Genomic DNA, 19,162 nt, shown 5'->3' on the forward strand with positions numbered 1-19,162 from the left:
TATTCTGGCATAATCGGGTTTGCCTGGAGCCAGAGGATGACTGATGCCTTAAATGGACTCTAAGAAGGTAGACTTCATTCATTAAACAAAGTGAGTGGCCTGAGGGACCAAGATGGAGAGAGGGGTGTGTAGGGTGACAAATGATGTGAGCCTTTAGTTTAGAAATATAATATGAGCTGACTTATCAAGGGTTCAGTCAATCAGACATTTTTATTAATTGACAGTTGGTGTTTTGCCAGCAGTTACTCATATTAGTAACTCTTCTGTAAGACCCTGGAGCATTTTCTGATTCATCCAGAAATTATGAAAATATGCCTAGAAAAGGCTTAATACTGGGTATCTTCCAGGTATTCAAAATTATTTAACCCTCTGGTTACACATGGCAGTGGTCTGTTAATCAGATTATTAAATAAGATAACCTAGTCTCCAGCCAGTTTATTTCCAGACACTTATTGAATAGCCCTCCAGAAAGAGCAGGAGGTTCGGTTCCCATGTCCGCTGGCTGCCTACGCAAAGAGGTGGTACTCTCTGATGCCTCCTTCTTGGGGAAGGGCTGCTAGGTGAAGAAAATGGGACTTGAGAACCTTACACAGTGGTTCTCAAACTCTAGCATACATCAGAATCATGCAGAAGGCTTATTAAGACAAAGATTGCTGAGTCCCTACCCCTAGAGTTTCTAATTTAGCAAAGCTGGATTCCGGTCCTAATGAGTTTCCCAGGTGATACTGTTGCTACTGGTGGGAGGATCGAAGTTTGGGAACCACTGATGTAGAAGGTGAAAGGACAGTGTGTTCAAATGATAACCCCAACAGTCTTGTGTTGGATTCTAACAGGACTCAGCTGAGGCTGTGTTTCAGGTACAGCAGCCTTCATCCTATGGATTTATTATGTGACGTTTGAAGCGTAAAACACCATCTGAATCACAAATGTTTCTTTCACTCAAGGACCAATTACCTATAAATAACTTTTAAAGGTCATTACAATGATTCCAGGGCAGCACCCTGAAGCAACTCTTTTCTTAGTTAGGGGAGAAAAGTGTCCACGGTGATGTATTGTCTGTGTGACATGTAAAACACACACACACACACACAATTGATTATCTGAGAGCAAACAGTTGTGAACTTCAGCCGCATCCATGGCCATTGGCACTGGTCTGTGTGCTGGGTTTCAAGACAGAAGTCTTGACTTCTCTGTCCACAACTCCTGGTATATGTAAAATGGTTTTGTTTCGGAGGCTCCTGCAGACCCCCATGTCGATGCCCCGCACCCCGATGGTGGTTCTGGTACAAGGTACAGGCCAGATTGTCTCTGCCTGGGATCCACATTGGGAGTAGACCACATCTGACCCATAGAATTCCCTTCCCCTGTAAATCAAAGGAGCGTCCCATTCTTTGGCTTTCGTGCTATTAATCCTTTGAATTGTCTGGATTTTAAAGGACATTGGTCCCCTCATGCCTTCCACTTTAGTGACAGCAACAGGAGGTCATGGCTAGCCAAAGAACGTTTGGGCCACATGGGGCCTGCCCCATAGCAGGGAGGCTCCTGCGTGTCCTTTGCTTGCAGCTGCACGTGCCATCCAGCACACCTGCTGGTTTTAGCCACAGACCCGTCGTCTCCAAGCCAGCCAGCCAGCCTTGCTCCACATCTCTGCTCCAGGAAGTACAATCAAGGAGAAACCAAAACCGTTCCTTTCAACTTACCAGTCTTCCTAAAGGCCACAGGATTTGCTGTGACCTCTCTTATTCATTAACCCTTCAATGCCCACGTACCTAAAATCTTGAGGAGGGAGACTTCTAGCCCACAGTGACCCCAGTGGCACAGGGCCTACATGTATAACCCAGTTCACAAAAGATAACATTTTATCTGGGGTCTTCTGCTTTGTCCTTAGAAATCCATGAGAACTTTGCATTTTTCTCCAAATATCAGAAATATTTTCCTCAAGTCATCTAGTGAAACTGATGTTCCAGAAAAGTGTTCCACATTTGCTTATGGCTTCTCAGATTCCCTGGCCCCCTGCTTTGGCCACATGTGAGAAGTTTGGCCTGCGGGTAGAGTTTGCATATGATCCCTGTCCAGGTCCGGGTTGACCCAACCCAGGCAGATGGGGGCAGGGGATGGGGGGTTAGAGGAGACAGAGCTCTGGGCCCATGCTTCTTTCAGAGTCCTTGTTATCTTCTTATCCATCAGGAACCTTGGGTTACTACTGGTGTCTCCTCCTATCTTGTCCTGTCGTTTCACTTAAGTGGAACAGGACATGTAGCCCCTGGCTGCTGTTTGCGATTCTTGTATCCGACAACCGTCCTTGGTTTCATGTTGAACTTCATCTGTCACTGCGTTGACCTGTCTGTCCATGGCCAGTGAAGTGACCACAGTCTTCAGTGTGAGGAAAAGATGGGGTTTACTCACTCTTCCTTGCACAGAAGCCTTCACAAACAAAAAGGTTTAGGTGCATGACAGGTGGCTTTAGCACCTATCACCTCATGAGTAACTTCTGTGGTAAATGCAGACATTAACACAAGTGTAATTGTTTTTTCCTCCAGAATCTCAATCAGATGGAAAGTAATGTTGTCTTTGGTCCAGCTGAAGGAATATTTGATGAGAGGCGTTTCTTTTCTTTTTCCAAACAGTACAGAGATCCAGGTGACTGAACTATAAGGTTTCACCTAAACACAGAGTAGGTGCTTTTTTCCATCTAGTATCACCTTTTCTGCCATGCGTGCGGTAAGACAGAAAGGAAAAAGCCAAGAGATAGGCTGCATCTCAGGGAAGTCTTAGGAGGTGTCCCTCACCTGTCTCTGTTATGCTCCTTTGGCCTTAAGTTGAAGCGTTTTAATCAAGTATGGCTTCAGGAAGCCAACCCAACCTCTGGAAGCTGTCATCTTTACACAGACACCTGGAGGACAGAAGCTGCCCTACATCCAGTGCTCACTCAAATGAGGCTTGAGGGTGACTGCTTAATGTCTAAAAGACCAGAGGAAGGGTGGGACGGATTGAATGGGTTGCATTGTTTGTGCTTTTGAATTCCTGTGCCTGTGTTCTCCCTGTACCCCCTCGGTCAGTTCTGGGCATGCCGGACACAGTGGAAGAGATGTGTCCCGACATCCCGCAGCTGGAAGGCCTGATGAAGGAGATCAGCGACCTGGCTGAGTCAGGGGCCCGGTACACAGAGATGCCCCATGTCATCGAGGTGATTTTGCCCATGCTCTGCAACTACCTGTCCTACTGGTGGGAGCGGGGGCCTGAACACCTGCCCCCCAGCACAGGGCCCTGGTGCACCAAGGTCACATCTGAACACCTCAGTGTCATCCTGGGAAACATTCTGAAAATCATCAACAACAACCTGGGCATCGATGAGGCATCCTGGATGAAACGTATCGCAGGTACCACAAATGCCTCTTCTCCCCGTCCCACCTGTTCTCCCAGGGCCGGGAGGCCTGCATTCTCTTTTCATCTCTCAGCCCATCTCTAAACTAGTCTCCCTCCCCCTCTTAGTTCCCAGGAAAAAGTTACCCCCCTGGAGAACCTCCGGGAGCAAATGCTCCCGTCTACTCCCAGCTCAGCCAGGTCCCTCCCATCTCCAGGAAGCCCTTCTCCATACACTCTGCCTGGCTCAGATGTTCATTGCTTTATTCGCTTTTGGTACTTAAGCATCTTGTTTTTTCTTTGAGTAATAACTGTCCATAGTTTCCCCGTAAGTGCTCCTGTGTGTTCCGTACACGTATTAGACTCACTCCATTCTGGGCTGTACTGCAAGTCACAACCATTTGTATTTCATGTTATGCTTTCTAAGACACTCCCTAAGCTAGGTTCCCAACAGCATCATTTTGGGTTTTTTGAGTTTTCATTTCAGTATTCCTCTAGAACTCCTTGCATGCAGTAGACTCTTAATGAATTTTGTTACCTGATTTTCTATTCGTGAAGCAACCCTAAAAGAAAGAAAAAAGAAAAAGGAAAGACTTCAAAAAAGAATGACCACACTTCCCACAGTCAGGAAATCATGAATATTTGGTGTCTTCTGTGTCAAAGCAGAGTCCGAGGGGACAAAAGCCAAGGCAAGGTCATTGTTTTTGATGGACCCACAGCATGTAGACAACTCTGTGGTAGCCATTCACCCACGCCACCCCCTGGACCAGGAAACACAGGGGCTGCACCAAAGGGAGCTATTAGCCCAACCCTAGATATTTACCTTCCTGGACAAATGAGGAGGTATTCCTCTGTAAGACCAGGGAAGAAAAGTTTCCACCCCCTTCCTGTCTCTGCAATGAACTGAGCTCAGAATGATAAATATTCTAGGTGCTCATAGCTACTAGATAGCGCAGGCCTCTGTGAACGTATGAGTAAATGAAATTGATGTTCCTTTCTTACCTATTAGCCCAAGAATATTGCCAAGACAATTGCCCAAGAAAACCCCCAAGACACTTAGTTGAGAAGCTCTACTTTGTAGTTCATAAGGGATTCAGGGAAGGAAGGAACTGGAAGGACAGGCTCCCTCGCTCCCTAGAGGGGCAGAGAAGGGCGATGGCCTAGCACGAAAGGCACAGGGGGCAAGTGGACTCGCCCTGTTATTCCACAGGGTATCCCGGTCTCAGGGGCCACCTAATTACTGGTACTGAAACAAAGTCAATTTTAAGTTGTAAGCCCAACTCACCCCCATCCGGAGTAGCCTTTCTGATTCTGGGGCATGAGCAGAAGAAGCATACCTCAGGGCCAGGAGGGTAGGAACCCTGAACTGTCCTACCTGAGCTTTGGCTTCTTGGACAGTGTCCCTCCGCAGGTAACTGCCTCCACCTCCTCCTCCTACAATGGTCATTGCTGAAGGGAAAAAATAAGGCAGTGAGATTTAAAAAAAAAAAAAAAAAAAAAAACAGTGCCAGATGTAGGCTATTTCCAACTGAAATGCCCCCCAGCTAAAGAAACTTTGAAAGGCACAAAACACAGAGCATGTTGGCAGTAGTTCATGGCTCTTATCAATTTTATTTCACTTAATTTTTTTATAATTATTCTGATTCTGATCTTTATGATCAAGTAGACCAAGAGGATACTCCGTTTAAGAAACAGGGTGAGGTGTATAGGTAGGTATTCTCTTGAAGAGGGTCAGAATCCCAGTCCCAAACCCCGCTGATTGCTATGTCTGCTCTTTGACTTCGGTGGCCACCCCAGCCTCTCTCTCGGTTCGTTATGCCGGTGATTGTTTGTCCTCTTCAGGGCCCAGAGGAGCCCCCAGGCAGTGAGGTAGCAGTTCTCAAGCATTGGGGGACTGAGAACTGTGGTTGGATTAGTGTATTTTTAACAGCAGATTTTTCTGTACAGTAACCAGAAACCATAGTACTAAGTGCCTACTCTTGGCTCAGCCCAGTGCTGCTCATTGGGAGGGAAAAAAGTGCCATTCAAGGAATTTATAATCTAGCTAGTGAGCCCAAACTAGACGAACATCCTGAAAGTAGGTGACGAGGAGCTAGGAGGTGTGGCCAACGCCAGGCATGCGTGAGGAGTTCTGGGGCAGCCGGGCTCCCTGTGGCCCGGACAAGCAGAACAGGAGTAGGGAACCTTCCCCTGACTTGTGGCTTTGTGAGAGGGAAATAAGTGCCTAGGGGACAATTAAGGAAGGGAACAGGGCAGGGCTGTCCTGAGTCCACGGAATGTCACAGCCTTGTCTTTCAGTCTCCCTAATTTCCTTTTTATCCATTGCCCTAATGTGTGAAATGAGGGGGAGGCCTTTTGTTTGCCAACGCAGTGTATGCCCAGCCAATCATCAGCAAAGCCCGGCCAGACCTGCTGAAAAGCCACTTCATCCCAACTCTGGAGAAGCTGAAGAAAAAGGCGGTAAAGACTGTGCAGGAGGAGGAGCAGCTGAAAGCCGACACCAAGGGAGACACTCAGGAGGCGGAGCTCCTCATCCTGGACGAGTTTGCGGTCCTCTGCAGAGACCTCTACGCCTTCTACCCCATGCTGATCCGCTATGTGGACAACAACAGGTACTCGGGAGAGCTGGGGCCGCCTGTCCACAGGATGGAAACATGGTGTTGGGTTGGGTTATAAGCGAAGTGGAGAGATCACAGCGGCCACCATCAGTCACCCCTCCCCCTCCAAACAAAGTCGCTGGTGAAGGACCTCTGGACAGTGCTTTGCTTGGCCAGTTATTCTGTATGGTCAATGCCAAGGCCAGACCTTCATCCTCACATGCTACCGTAGGTCAGAGGGAGTTGGTCAAACAGGGCCTGCAGTGACCCACTTCTTCCCCTCTCAGCAGAGCTCTGTCATATAGTCATTCAACAGAAGTTACTGTGTGTCAGGCACTGTTCTAGGCATTGGAGGAGGGAGGCATGAACACAGCAAATATGTTTAGTCTGAGGGCTTTTATCATGGCAGGGAAGTGGGGCACACAGACAAAAAACAAAATAAGAACTTGAATACTTAACTGATATACTTTGCTCACGTAAGTAAATTATGCAAAGCAAGGTAAGGAGAATTAGGAGTGCCAGAGTAGAGTGGAGTCACAGGCTTAAATAGAACATTAACTGAGAAACAGTATTTGAGCAAAGACCTGAAAGACATGAGGTAGGGATCCATGCAGGGTTATATTCCCAAGAAGAGGGGACATGTGGGGTCAGCCCTGTGGAAGGAAATTGTTAGGGTGTTCAGAGGATCATCAGAGGCCAGTGTAGCTGGAAGAGGGTGAGGAGTAGGGAGAGTGGTAGGAGATGTCAGAAAAACAACATGGGACCAAGAGTGTAGGGCCTCAGAGGCCACTGGGAAGATTCTGGCTTTATTCTGAACGGGATGAGAAGTTGTCAGAGGTTTTGAGCCACTCTGTAATATGATCTTTTTTTGTTGATATTTTATTTATTTATTTGAGAGAGAGAGAGAACACGAGTAAGGGGAGGGGCAAAGGGAGAGGGAGAAGCGGACTCCCCGCTAAGCAGGGAGCTGACCCCCACCCCTCACTGCAAGCTCAGTCCCAGGACCCTGGGGTCATGATCTGAGTTACCAAGGAACCCTGATCTGATTCACTTTTTGAGTATGTGGCAAGATACGGGGGCAAATAAGGGGGTGAGGAGACCAGTTGGGTGGTTCATGGTGATCCCATCATAGAACTAATGGGGATTCTTAGAGACAGCACCAGCTGGTGATTCCCAGGAACTGGGAGGAAGCGGGGTTACTAGAAAGCAACTGCTTAATGGAACAGGGGTTTCTTTTGGAGCCCTGAAAGTGTTTCAGAAACTAGACAGTGACAGTGGCTGCCCAAGCTTGTGAATGTACTAAGTGTCACTAATGGCAAATTTTATATGTATTTTTCCACAAAAAAAGAAAAAAAGGTTTGATGGCTGAGTCCAGGGTGGTTGCAATGAAGGTTGACACAAGATGTCAGATTCCAGGTCTGTTTTGAAGGCAGAGCCTTTTGGACTTCCAGATTGGGAATGAGAGAAGAAAGGAGAGTCAAAGATGATTCTGCACAAATGGAAAGATGGCGTTTCCAGCCATTGAATTGAGGAAGATTGTGGGTACAGACATTTTTTAGGGGAAGATCTGGAAATCACTTTTGAACATGTTAAACCTGGGTTGCCTATTCAATATAAAAATGAAAATGTTGAGTGGGTGGTTGAATATATGAGTCCAGAGTTTGGGAGAGGGTTCTGATGTAGACATGGGAATTTGGGAGTCAGTAACATATTGGAGAACCATGAGACTGGATGAGAGAAAGGATTGAGGGGAAGAGACAGGAGTTCCAAGGAACGAGCGCTTTTGCTCTCCAACATCAAGGGATCAAGCAGGAGAGGAGGAACCAGTGGCTGAGGCTGAGAAGGGACAAGCAGTGAGATGGGAGGAAACTGACAGAATGTTATGTCCTGGGTGCCAACTTCACAAAGTGTTGGCAGGAGGAAAGAATGATGAGTAAATGTTATCGGTAATCTTGACAGGAGCAGTTTCGATGGAGCAATGAGAGGGGGGCCTCTTTGCAGTGAGCTGGAAGAGAATGAGAGAAAAGGACTTGGAGACAGCAGTACAGTCAGTTTGTGCAAGGAATTTTACCACAAAGGGGAACAGAAATAAGATGCTGGCTAGAGGCAGAAGTAAGCTCGGGAGAAGAGTTTTGAGGATGTGGGAGACTTGTTAGCTCGTTTCTTTGTTATTGGGAATGATCTAGTTAGAGAAGGGGAAAATTATCATGTAAGAATGAGAGTGATCATTTCTAAAGCAATGTTCTCTGAGCAGGCAAAGGGTCACCATTAGAGAGTTTATCCACAAAAACAAGCAGGAGAGCAGGGAGTTTGGGTGCTGATGCTGGTATACACACACACACACATACACACACACACACTTTCTCCCTCTCTCTCTCTCTCTCTCTCTCTCTCCATATATATATGGGTCTCCAGGAGTCCTTTTCCAATTGCTTCCATTTTCTCAGTGCTGTAGGAAGCAAGATCATCAGCTGAGAATGAGGATGGGGAGATGGTGTGAAGCGGTAGCCAGGGAGAGGGGGAGAGTGGCTGGCCCAGGACAGTGTCGTGTGATGACTGGGCATCAGTAAGGGCCCCACTTGAGATCTGTGGTCATGAATTGAAGGTGAAACCCATCACCAGGTTGTCTTTTTCTCCAGCCAGTTTGCCACCAGGTCCAGGCCTAAAATAGGGAGAGTTGGATTTAACCAAAGTTGGGGTTTTTGCAAAGTGAGTATGACAGAGGAAAATGGGTGAGGGAGTTGATGGTGTGTGTCAGAGGGTAATTGTAAAGACTGACCACAGAACTGAAGCTGGGTGTTGAGGAAAGTGAGGGCATGGGGGTGGGAAGGCTAATGTCTATGAACAGGCAGAAAAATAGGATTGTTGGTCCCAGTGGGGAGCAAGGACCAAATAGGTATTTTTACTATACCATACCCTCTTAAGATTTAAAAGCCTAACATAAATTTGAAAAGGCTCAATTTTAAAATACATCTTGAAAGGACTTAGGAATATTTGGGAGAGCCTTGCTAACTTTTGAGTATGCCATTCTGTCATGGGCAGGAAATGGGTCTGAAATTTGCCTTTTATAAGGCAAATTGTGTTTCCTATACAATTGTCTTAAACAATTGATTACTTATATTATTTAGCATTTGAAAATAAATACCTTACACATACTATATAATATAATCTCTTACCTATCTGTGGGAGACTTCATTCTCTCAAAAGAAACCCTGCTTTAAGGAGCATGGTTGGTGTCATTTCCAATAACATAATGACATTCGTGGTTAGAGAGGGAATTTGTCAGAGTTTTAGGTAAAAACAAAAATGAAAGCAGAGTAAAGTTGCTCCTAGAATAGCTCTTTAATAGCATTTGTCACTATTGATGATCAAGACTCAAGATGGAGTGTGTTCTACTTCCACAGTGTTTGACAGTTGCTAAAAATGGCAATGTCAGAGAGTCTTTGAGATCATCATTAATTCATTCATCCCCACGTTTCAACCCGCTCTTCCCTGAACACCAGAGAATGATATGGCCACCCGAACGCAGCTTAGAAATACTTCCTTTATGTGTCTGCCTTTACCATTTTGGGGTACTTTCTTCACCAAAAGAATCACTGGCTTAGAAGTATGGGACTGTGGAGTTGGCAGGAAAGATAGGAGTCATCTCATCTTACCTGTACTGGATGAGTAAATACCTCCTTTCTTTTTCCTGGCAGCGCATTTCTTACCTCTGATTATCTACTGCGCTTCTAGATGACAGAGACTTGTAGGAGTGGCCTCCGCTCTAGTTTCAGACAGTTCAAACGGTTGTCAGGAGTCAGCTCTGTGATTCCTGCCCATCAGCTCTGACTTTGCTCTTCAGAGCCTCACAAAGCTGTTCCAGTCTCTCCTGTGGCAGCTCTTTAAATATGGAAGAGCGCCATCTTGTCCTGTTCTCCCCCCTGTTCTTCCTCATGCTGGTAAACCTTTCTACATCCTTCAGCCCAGTCATGGCACCGTTTCAAGTTTCTTCGCCCTCGGGAACATTGTTCTGAACAGAAGCTCCCATTGGTCAGTGATCAGCCCGAAGCTGACCCCGAATGAGAAGAACTCTGGGTATAGTGTGTTCAGAACTGGGCAAATCCACTATCTCCTCGTGCAGGAGCTGTGTGAGCGCAGGTTAAACAGATGTCTCTGCATGAGGCAACAGCTTCTCAGCTTCCTTTCTGGCAGTCAGGAACACTCAGAACACAGAAATGAATGACTAAACAGTGTGATTTGGGGTGAAAACCCATCTCTCAGGCTGCTGAAGGGAATCGGAGTGAATCCTCTGCAGTGACCACTTTCGGCTGTGTCCTCGGCAGGAGACTTAAGAATGAGGTTGAGATGAGCTCTTAGCTCTAACTCAGACAACCTGACCATGAATGTCATAGGAATACAGCTTTCCTTTCTTTCAAAGCCTCATCACTGGCTTTCCTTTCTTTGAAAACCTGCTAACTTGCCATTTTGAAAATGAAATCTAACCCTCTTAACTCTTGTGATCATCTAAGGTTTTATTCTTGCGTTTCTTCTTTTCTGCTAAGATGCTCAGTGATTTCATTCACTTGTGTTGCTTCAAGCATCACCCTCTGCAGATCGCTGCCTCTAAACCCAACCTTCTTCTCCACCTACAGGCTTGCATTTTCCAACTGCTTTTTGGCAGCATGCAGGGCAGATGACAAAAGAGACCCAGATCCGTGTAGTACCTCCAAAAGGATCAAGTGGCTGGATATGGAGAGAGATCTGGATTCTGGGAGACCAGGAGCAGGCAGGAGATGAGCCTTGTTGTATCATAAGGACAGACAGGAAAAGATATGGGCAAATAAAAGAAGTGAGGTCAGGATCTTCTTTTCACCTGCAAATACCAGAGAGGTGCAGAGTTTGTGTGCCTGGGGAGATCTATAATGAGATATTCTTCATTCACATATCACTCTGAACCTGAAGAAAGAACCTCACTAGAAATAAAGGATGAAAATATACCTCCTAGAAGAAGAAGGTCTGAAAAAAAAAAATTCATTCATTGGAAACTGCCTTCCTATGGAAGGCAAAGGGATCAGAATCCTCATCGGCCTTCTGTGAGGGAACATTGACCTCACCTGTTGTTTTCAGGGCTCCTGCTGCTCATGCACCTTGTGGCTGTACTTTGCCTTGGCTGGAGAGGATGGGACCCCTCATCTCTTCCTGCTTACTTACAAAGCTCATTGAAACCAAAACACTAAGGAATGAACATTTGGCTCTTCTGACAAAACTTGACACTTGATCCTGAAAAATCAATATGAACGAAATAAAAAAGCATTACCAATCTCAAGCCTCAAGTTTGGATTGCATCTGGCTTCTAATAACGGATACCTGATTATAGTGGCTGAGAGAATTTGGAAGTTAAACCTCACAAAGAAGTCCAAAGATACCCATTCCAGGGCCAGTACAGTTGTCCTTCATTAGACTCATTCCTCTGTCTTCCCATCCTAAACACTGGCTGCCATCTTTGAAGTTACTTTATGGTGCAGTGTATAGTGCAATTAGAGTTTGAGCCATCGTATTTTCATTCCAAGCAGGAAGCATGAAAGCAACAGGGGGAAGACAAAGGGCATCTTCAGCTATCTGATCCCTTTTTAGAGAGCTTTTCCAGAAGGTCCATCCAACAACGTCGGTTTCCATCTCATTGATCAGAACTTAGTTACATAGCTATCCCAAGGCTGGGTAATGTGCTCTTCAGCAGGCATAATGCCACCCTGAATAAAATGGGCTTTTGTTCCTAAGGAAGAACAGGAGAATGAGTATGGGGTAGACAGCCCATTGTGTCTGCCATGCAAAGGGGAGGCTAGTTGAGGTAGAACTCAAGAAATACTCGATAAGAATGTCTGTAAGGCTGGAACTCGGGGCAATAAGAAAGTGAGGAGATGAGCAAAGGATCCAAAGATGGTCTTGGCCTCATGAGTGTTCCCCTTTCCTCCTTAATCTGGTGTTCTCCATGAATGGGCAGAAGGTATAGGACGCTCAGGGAAGTTCAGTGTGGTGTCCCAAGGCTTAGGGACCTGGCTTTTGATAGCTGTTACCCTGCATGAACCAAGGGACAATAGGTTTTTCGGAGCATTCATGAGAACCAGAGTTTTCTTTAACCTAAGAATGATGGTAGATGATTTAACCTCTGCTGTGTTACTCTACACAGATATTTGAAAATGGCAACTCACCCAGCCCTTCCAAAATATAATTTGATTCCAATATGTAAGATACTTAGAAGCAAGACAACTTTCAGGAGATGACTGAATTCTACCACAATTTAGCCTTCTTGCTGCTATTGTTGAATTCTTAACCTGGTCTGGTTTTTAATTAAAAAGAAAAAAGAAATGAGTAATGCTATTTATAGGGAATTTCTAAACCATTAAAACACTAAAAAAAAAAAAAAACAGTGAGAAACATATTGTCTTCCAAATTTCATTCACAAAATTGGCTTTGAGAGGAAAAGGTATGTGGCCTGAAGTGTTTTTAGGACGCTCCATATTTCAGAGGCTTGACAATGACAGCGTCAGTGACAAGATTAGAAGTCATACTGACCGAGACTCATCTAGTCTTGCAAGCCTCCTGGACTAAAGGAGGCCTATCCCAAAACAGAGTGTAACCTTAATCACCTCATCTGTTTAAAAAAGAAGAAAAAACAAAAACCTTTGACAAATTTGAAATGTTTTTCGATATCCGTCTGCAAAGATGATTCTTGAATCCTTTGGTAAAATGGGAACAATTATTGTAAGTCCTTCAAAAATATGTACAAACATATGCCTACACACATGTAAGGTGTGCACTGATACTTAGTCTCCCCAAAGACTGCCTTCCTATGGGAATGTAGTTTTATCTGGATAAGTGTGTGTAGCCAATATTGGTATAATTTTTAGTATAACTGTTTTCCTCATTACTGAATTTCATATGCATATTCATTTGCTTTTCACCTCAGATCTAACTGGCTTAAAAGTCCCAATGCTGACTCTGACCAGCTCTTCCGCATGGTGGCAGAGGTCTTCATCCTGTGGTGTAAATCTCATGTAAGGAACCTGTGGGCCCCAAACTTAGAGATGGCTCTGAAAGGTACAGACCTCCAAAAACGTTCTTATAATGTTGGCTTTTTTATTCCCCCCCCCCAACTTAGAACTTCAAGAGGGAAGAGCAGAATTTTGTGATTCAGAATGAAATTAATAATTTGGCATTTTTAACTGGAGACAGCAAAAGCAAGATGTCGAAAGTAAGTCCATTGAAATCAATTCCAAAGACTCTTTGATCTTGACCTAAATTACGTATCTTGGATGTGTGAAGGGATTAGCTCCGTCCTGCATTTAGGTCAAACCACGAGAACCAGCAGTCTCTACTGTTGTTTCTTTGAGAATGAGCCAGAAGAAACTGCTCTCAAATAAGCATGGTCATCACATTTTCTGAATAACTAGCTGTTTGTATGTCAAAAAGTTAAAGTTTCAAGACTTGTCTAAGGCATTTGAGAGGTCTCCCAAACCAAAGCGGCTGTTCATTGTTTTTAAATAGAACTTCTGATGGCGTAGTGAGCTGCCAAGCTACACACGCCTGGAGCCAGCTTTCGATTAGCTATGAGGAAACTACCTTGCTTTGACAACTTCGTTAGCACATGTTCTTACAATAAGCTTGTTTTTCCTCCTATCTGGAACATCCAATAGCTGTTTTATTTCAGTTGTGCTGACCTCTTAATGCCTTCTGTTTATTTTCCATGTGGGTTGCTTTCAGAGACCCAAATGTCTGTCCATTCCCTGCAGGAATGTTTAAAAGAGAACGTACGGGATATCTGTTTGAGAAAGAGAGTAGCTTACAGGGAGGAGTGTAGCAGGAATACAAGAGGGGGCCTGCCCCCCCCCCGCCCCTGCCAGCTCCTCTTCAGTCGGCTCTGCACAGGGAGGCTTTGCTATTTGGATTGTAAAGAGTTCTCAGACACTCTCTCTCAGGTGCACATATGTACATACAAGACTTACTTAAATGTGATGTTTTGTTACCAGCTGTTATGGCTTACTCTCAACTCTATTCACTTGAGAAGCGTGCCTCAATGAGGGTAGGCTGTATATGTCAAGTATAAGTGACATGTAACACCTGAGATGTGCGTCTCTCTCGTTGCTGGTACAGTGCTGCCTTTGAGGAACATGAAGGTGGAGTGTGCATGGGGACCCCTCAGAAGTAAAAAACAGTTTTGGAAAGATGACAGTCAATGACAGCAAAGCCTTTGGAACATCTTTCCAAATAACCATTTGGGATGAAGACCTGTGTATAGGAAGCCGCAGACAAGGGGCTGGTATAACAACCAAAAATGCAAACTTCAGCACCCAAAACTTCACCACGTGTGCCTAGCTCTGGTCAGCTGCCATCACTCTGAACTTTCCAGCTGTTCCTTTAGCTGTGTTGACACTAACACTTCTTTCATCATCCCAAAACTGACTCTTAGAGTTTAGAATCTGTTGTACACTGCCTAATAAGGTTTGCCATATAAAATTGTGCATATACAAAGAGAGATCAGAAGTATATATTCATATTCAAAGGAGTCTTTGCTGCAAAGCAATTTACCTTAAGGTGGACCCTTTTGTGCTTTGGATAATTTTTATTTGATTTTCCAAAATTCATCTTGCATTCAACTTCTGGCAAACACATCTGCTCCCCATGTGAGATACATGAAGATAGGATCTTTTAGATTCCTGATCCTTGGACATTTATCTTAAATTCCCTCTGAAGGGTCTTCTTGCATTCACTCCATCCACCTACAGAAAGTCAGTCAATCCCAGATAGATTTTATGCTACCTTCACCTTGCAGTAGAGCTGCCGCATCCATTGTTACTGTCAGCGGATGGCAGCAAAGCAGTGGAAATGACTCTGATAAGGATTTGGATCCCAGATGAGCAGAAATGGCAAAGACATCTCTATGTCTCAATGCACCAGTGACGAATGGTTACTTAGGGTCCTTAGGTTTACACTTGGAAAGAGATAAGGTGACAGAGGATGACATTTCAAAACTAACCTACTAACAAACTAACTGGAAATTCTGTTCATGCACATTGCTGAATGAGGAAAAGGGTATGTTTGCCTTGTCAGAGGAAGGTCATATTCAGAATGTGGGCATCTTCCCTGTTGGTAAGGTACGTCTATATGGGCAAACACTTTCATTTCCTTCCCATTGACTTTGTATGCCAGTTTTTCCTGAACTACATGGAAAAGGGTCATTACAGTATAGTAAATGGGAGGACGGGCCCCAGATGTTAAATAACATCTACCATGGTTGAATAACATTACCGTTTAGCATGTTACCCCCTCAGGGTAACAGACACTCCTTTTGATCCTGTTGCCTCAGTTGAGACACAAAACATGATAATAAATAGGACTAGAGATGGAAAGGAAGCTAAGTCCCACCCTTGGCCCAGCCATTGACTAAAGGTATGGCGTTGCATTAACTCTGCCAGACCCCAATTTACCAATCTATAGAATGGGCTTGATCTTACTACCTGACCCCTCCCAGTTCTAGTGGGATGCTATGTTTAAGTCAGTTTCAAATTGCATCTCTAAGGTAGAGATAAATGCAGAACATTCTTTCAGATGGAGGCCCCTTTACCCTGCCTCCAGTAAACCGCAACTCATAGCCATTTCTGGTAATCTTTGGAGACAGAACTACCTATGAGAGAATGGAGAGGAGGTATTCTTACTCTTAGTTGAATCCCCATCGCCTTTTCCTCGCTGAAATTAGATGCTTTCTTTACTCCCTAATCTGAATGGTCAGCTGTGCTTGCTTTTATCTTCGCTCTGAACTGAATTCTGTGTTGTATAAATGAAGTTGCCTCTGTGCATGTGGCAGCTGTTTCAAAGACGTGTGTTCCGGAATGCTGCATGCTTACACACGCTGCACATGCCATTACAGGTGGAAAGGAGGCAGAAACAAAATATACGGTGGGCCGCAGTATTTATACTTGATTAACTGAAGATCAGTGCAAAGATGCATTATTTTCCAGGCAATGAAAGCAGGGTTTTTTGGAGAGCTCACTGTATATTTTCTTTATAGAACACCGGTTTGCAAATATATGTTAAGCTAAATGTAACCAAGCTGAGCAAGTGTTTGTTTTGTTTTGTTTTGAAACTTGTTTTGTTTTCTGGAAAAATGTCGGCAGCTTCCTCGGAGGGGAATGGTAAGTTAGAACATGTTTAGCCCAAGAAATGCCAGTCTTTTAACCAAGATTATGAGTTAAAAACAGAATTATAAGGCAGGAAGTATTAGAGTGCCTCGTTGAAAGCCTCTCTCTCCCAGGTGTGATTTCAGTGTATTGAAAAGGATAGGGAAGAGTTTAGAGGCTTTCTTTGAGATTTTCCAGGGTATTCATACTTACATGTGGGAGTTTGCTTCTTACACCCATCTCCCCTGGTGCTCACTCTCCTCTGTCTCATCCCCTCCACCACTCATCATCTTCACTTTGTGTTCCATTTGCACTTGTGCAGCTCCCCTCCTTTCCTCTCCTCTCCTCCCTACCTTTCCCCTTCTCCATCTCTCTCCACATCTCTGTCTCCCTCCCTGCCCCACTTACTGCTCTCTATCCTTCCCTCCCCCATCCTTCCCTCCTTTGCTTCCTTTTTCTCTGTTACTTTCTCATTCTCAGACTGGTTTCGGGAAATTCAGCTTTCCCCAAATATCTAATGTTGGGTTGACTTGTCTTTACTTCACTTACCCTGTTAGTGGGGATAAGAACTTCACATGATGCAGGCTTGCCTGTTTTCAGAAGCCTCTCCCTGTGCTGTCTCAGTGCAACACACCACCCAACCATGTGCCCTCCTCAAATTTCCTATCCCTGAAGAGTCCATGTTTTTTGTCCTTACATTCACACATAAAATCCTCTGTTTGATCATAAACAACTGGTGATAATGTGTAGGGAAATGGAAGGATTTTGAAGATCTAGGAATTCGTAAATTTCTCTTTGGAAAGTAAAAAAATTTCAGGGGGGAAAAAAAGCACTTCCAGCATTATCAGCATTAGGGAAATGCATTGAGTTAACCAATCTTAGTGGTAAAGAAAAGAACAAAATGGAACCTCTAGCATGAAAGAGGCTGTGACTAAAGATATATTTGAAGGTCACAGCACAGGAAGGGAGATGCTCCATCCTTTGGGCTGTCGGGGCAATCCTGAATTACCCTGGATATTCCTAAAGCACTTCTGTTTAGCAAACCTCTTTTTTGTGGAAGCACACTCATTGCCCCTTTGCTCAATTCTTCTTTCTCTTCTCACAACCACAGATCTGCTGGCAGTGATAATGTGGTAGGTGGAAAGAAGAAAGCAAATAGGGGTCTTTGGTTATATGACAGAATATTTACAGCCCACCCAGGTGAAAAATGGGAGGTGGGGGGGAAAGGCTTTAGATCTAATGGACTCGTGTATCAGGAAAGCTAGTCTTAGAGATCACCTTGCCTTGTGGGGTATATTGCTTGGCTTGGGTGTTAAGTCCTTTTGACCAAATTAACTTCCATCCTAACCTCCCACTCACTCTTCATTTCGTGCTCAACCGGCTTCTAGAAGTGTTGAGTTTCTGTTGTATTGGCTGAGAAATGGGAGCTAAGAAGCTATGACTAACATGTGCTACCTTATGCCTTGGACCCCTGCTTTTACTGACTGACTCTTCTCCTTGTTTCTTTTCTTTTGTCTTCCCACACAGGCCATGCAAGTAAAGGTACAGGTCAAATGCATGACGTGTCTTTTCTGTCCTAGTATTAGAGGTGCCAGGCTCTGGCCACCCTCTGCACTGTGATCACCATGGGGGTAGTACAGAACGGATCTTCCCACCTGGAGATCCCCCAGGCCTGCTCCAGGGAAGACACCGCCCGTCAAAGAGTGAATGTAGGCCTACCCACCCTTGGAATGGGGAAGCCAGGGAAGCCAGCCAAGCCTCACCCTAACCGAGGTCTCCTTGCTATCTCTGTTCCCTTCCCCAGCTGCCCACTCTGCAGCCAGCACACTGACAGAGATAGGGACACCGACAGGGTGTGAGAGCCCATGAGGCTCACTCCTCTGCTGTGCCAGGCAGGGTCTGAATCCCATGTGCCATCAGCGGGCCCAGTCCTTTAACACCATACATCTCCGCCTCTTGTGCGAGGCTCCTGCAATTCAGTTTTTCAAGGACTAACCTTCAGGATTGGAAATCACATAACCACGTGTTTTTAAACAAAATGTGCATATGGTGGGAAAAAACCCTAGGACAGTTTTCCAGTGACCCTTACAGACTATAACTTGGAAATATATCTCTCTATTCATTGATGTGTGTCTGCTGCCACTGTCACAAGCTCCCTGCCCTAAGCTCTGTGGCAGAGAAAGGGAGATGGGCAGGAAACAGGTCATTTGCAGCTCTTAGAAAAGGGAAATGAAGCCATGCCCAGGTAGGCTTGGGTCTGGGTTTTGACTCAGATGCTTACATGCTGCATGACCTTGGAAAAATCATTTACCTTCCCTGAGCATCATGTTCTCACTTATGCAACTGCCTTATTTGTGGATCATCATTATTGGGAGGATTAGAAATGTTTTGTTTTAGTAGGAGGCACGTTGGAGTCACAGTACACATGCAGCATTCGTAATAAGAACAACTTGAGATTGGCCCAACAGAATAGAATGAGTGAGAAATTATTTGAAGTGTGTATCAAATCTACATAGTTACATTTTGCATATTTACTTGGTTGTGTAGGGCATGTTACTATTCACCTTTTGCATTTATATAGAGAAGACCCCTCATAATTTATATCCACAAAATCGGGTTCTATCCTTTATGGATGATTTTCAAGGGTAATGGAGACTGCAGATGAGTTTCACCTTAGGCACAACCTTTAGAACCCTATGCCTGATGGTAGAACACGTAAAGAACCCAGCTTGCACTCAGTAAATGAGAGAACCCTTTGCGGCATTTGTGGGAACCAGCTTTCACTTTCTGCTGTGTTCTAGAATACAAGAAGCTGCCTTCTGTTAGCTTCATTTCTTACCACTCCCCCCCCCCCCCCCCCCGGCCTCCACCTGCCATACTTCTCCCCACCCCTTCTCCCTGCTGTCCCCAGCCTGACCTGCTGTTTTGGAGCACCGGGCACAAGCAGGAGAATTGTCTGGCGGCATCTGGCCAGCCTAGGTTTTGCTGGCCAGGAGCTTCGCTGTGGTTGTGGTGATGTAACCTCCTGAAGTCACCGCAAGCTGG

The 19,162-nt window shown here is 45.0% G+C and overlaps 1 protein-coding gene across 1 annotated transcript in view; it reads left to right on the plus strand.

Annotated features, from left to right (window-relative positions):
* RYR3 (ryanodine receptor 3) overlaps window positions 1–19,162 on the plus strand; it is a 499,651-nt gene that overhangs the window by 430,664 nt on the left and 49,825 nt on the right. Inside the window, exons 66-70 of the mRNA XM_032856920.1 lie at window positions 3,060–3,380; window positions 5,735–5,975; window positions 12,910–12,997; window positions 13,102–13,194; window positions 17,645–17,659. Of these exons, the coding sequence (XP_032712811.1) occupies window positions 3,060–3,380; window positions 5,735–5,975; window positions 12,910–12,997; window positions 13,102–13,194; window positions 17,645–17,659 (758 nt within the window). The remainder of the gene's footprint in view (window positions 1–3,059; window positions 3,381–5,734; window positions 5,976–12,909; window positions 12,998–13,101; window positions 13,195–17,644; window positions 17,660–19,162) is intronic.

Source organism: Lontra canadensis, unplaced genomic scaffold, assembly GCF_010015895.1.
Source record: "Lontra canadensis isolate GAN:19392208 unplaced genomic scaffold, GSC_riverotter_1.0 scaffold12, whole genome shotgun sequence".
NCBI lineage: Eukaryota > Metazoa > Chordata > Mammalia > Carnivora > Mustelidae > Lontra > Lontra canadensis.